This window comes from Ceratina calcarata, unplaced genomic scaffold (assembly GCF_001652005.2).
Source record: "Ceratina calcarata isolate Rehan_Ccalc_2016 unplaced genomic scaffold, ASM165200v1 scaffold153.2, whole genome shotgun sequence".
NCBI classification, from domain to species: Eukaryota; Metazoa; Arthropoda; class Insecta; order Hymenoptera; family Apidae; genus Ceratina; species Ceratina calcarata.
Window position 1 is genome coordinate 602,107 of NW_017136529.1, and position 1,159 is coordinate 603,265.

General features: G+C 31.4%; 1 protein-coding gene across 4 annotated transcripts in view; it reads left to right on the forward strand.

The window, feature by feature from the left end:
- Positions 1-1,083, forward strand: part of LOC108632261 (cob(I)yrinic acid a,c-diamide adenosyltransferase, mitochondrial) — a 2,098-nt gene extending 1,015 nt beyond the window's left edge. For 2 of the 4 annotated variants that reach the window (XM_018036700.2, XM_018036701.2), the window contains exons 2-3: positions 228-594; positions 665-1,083. In XM_018036700.2, the coding sequence (XP_017892189.1) occupies positions 228-594; positions 665-898 (601 nt within the window). In that variant the 3' untranslated portion in view covers positions 899-1,083. The remainder of the gene's footprint in view (positions 1-227; positions 595-664) is intronic. The other 2 variants (XM_026819527.1, XM_018036702.2) reach the window with 1 other exon arrangement.
- The last annotated feature ends 76 nt before the right edge of the window (positions 1,084-1,159 follow it).

Below are 1,159 nucleotides of genomic sequence, written 5' to 3' on the forward strand. Positions count from 1 at the left end.
CTTATTGTTAAATATTATCATGATAATTGCATTGAATAATTGTTTATGTATGCTGCACTTATAATAGATCAAATCTTATGAAGCTTTATAATAAATCTTGTTTTATTATTATTTTGTAGCAATTCTTTTATTATGCTTATATATATATATATATATGATAAAAATGCAGTTTTATTATTAAATTAAAAAGAATGTAGCAATGTTGAAATAAAATTATTTCGTTGCAGCAGTAGTTCGACATCTAAAATACCCAAAAAAGATTTTCCGTTAAGGCATAACGATGTGCAATTAACAAATTCGGATGTAACGATAGTTGGGGAAAATGATGCAACGTTTAATGCGCTTGTTTCGACTGAAGAATTATTAGCACAAATAGGACTGGCAAGAGAGTTCGCAACTGACAGCAAAGTCGAGCACCCTTACGTCGACAAATTAAAAAGGGTGCAAATGATTCTATTCGATTTAAGTCACGCTATATCGAAACCAATACCTGGAAAGAGTAAATCGTTTGAAAGTAAACATATTAATGATCTAGAAGAATGGATAGCAGAATATGCCAATCAACTGCCTCCGCAGGAGACCTATATTATTCCGGTAAAATAAATAACATTTTTACTTGGCGTATCATCAAGTGATGTTATTACACTGCATTTTATTATAATAGGGTGGTGGCAAAGCTTGTTCCATGCTACATTCAGCTAAAGCGGTATGTAAGCGAGTAGAAAGAAATGTTGCATCGTTGGTCGAAGATGGATTATTGAACAAAGAAGCACAAATATATTTAAATAAATTACAAAGCTTCCTATTGACAACATCGCGTATTGCAGCCAAGTGTGATCAACGTACAGAGAACATATATATTCCTAGAGTAGAGGTCGAGAAGAATGAGGAAAAGTAAACTGATCAAGTTCGTTAGGCGAATCTATAGCGTATCTTCTTCTAATGCTATCCTAGTAAAGATGCGAGCTCATTGTTGTACGTAGAAGTTCTGCGACATTATTTTCAAACTTATCTTCACAGTATATTGTGTCGGTTGTAAATAATTTTTAATAAAATTATAATTGCCGGTTGTTGAGTAGATTATATAATTATATTGAAAGTGTATATAGGAGTTATCTAACATGTTAAGTAGTTAATATTTAAAGACTTTAATAAAAAG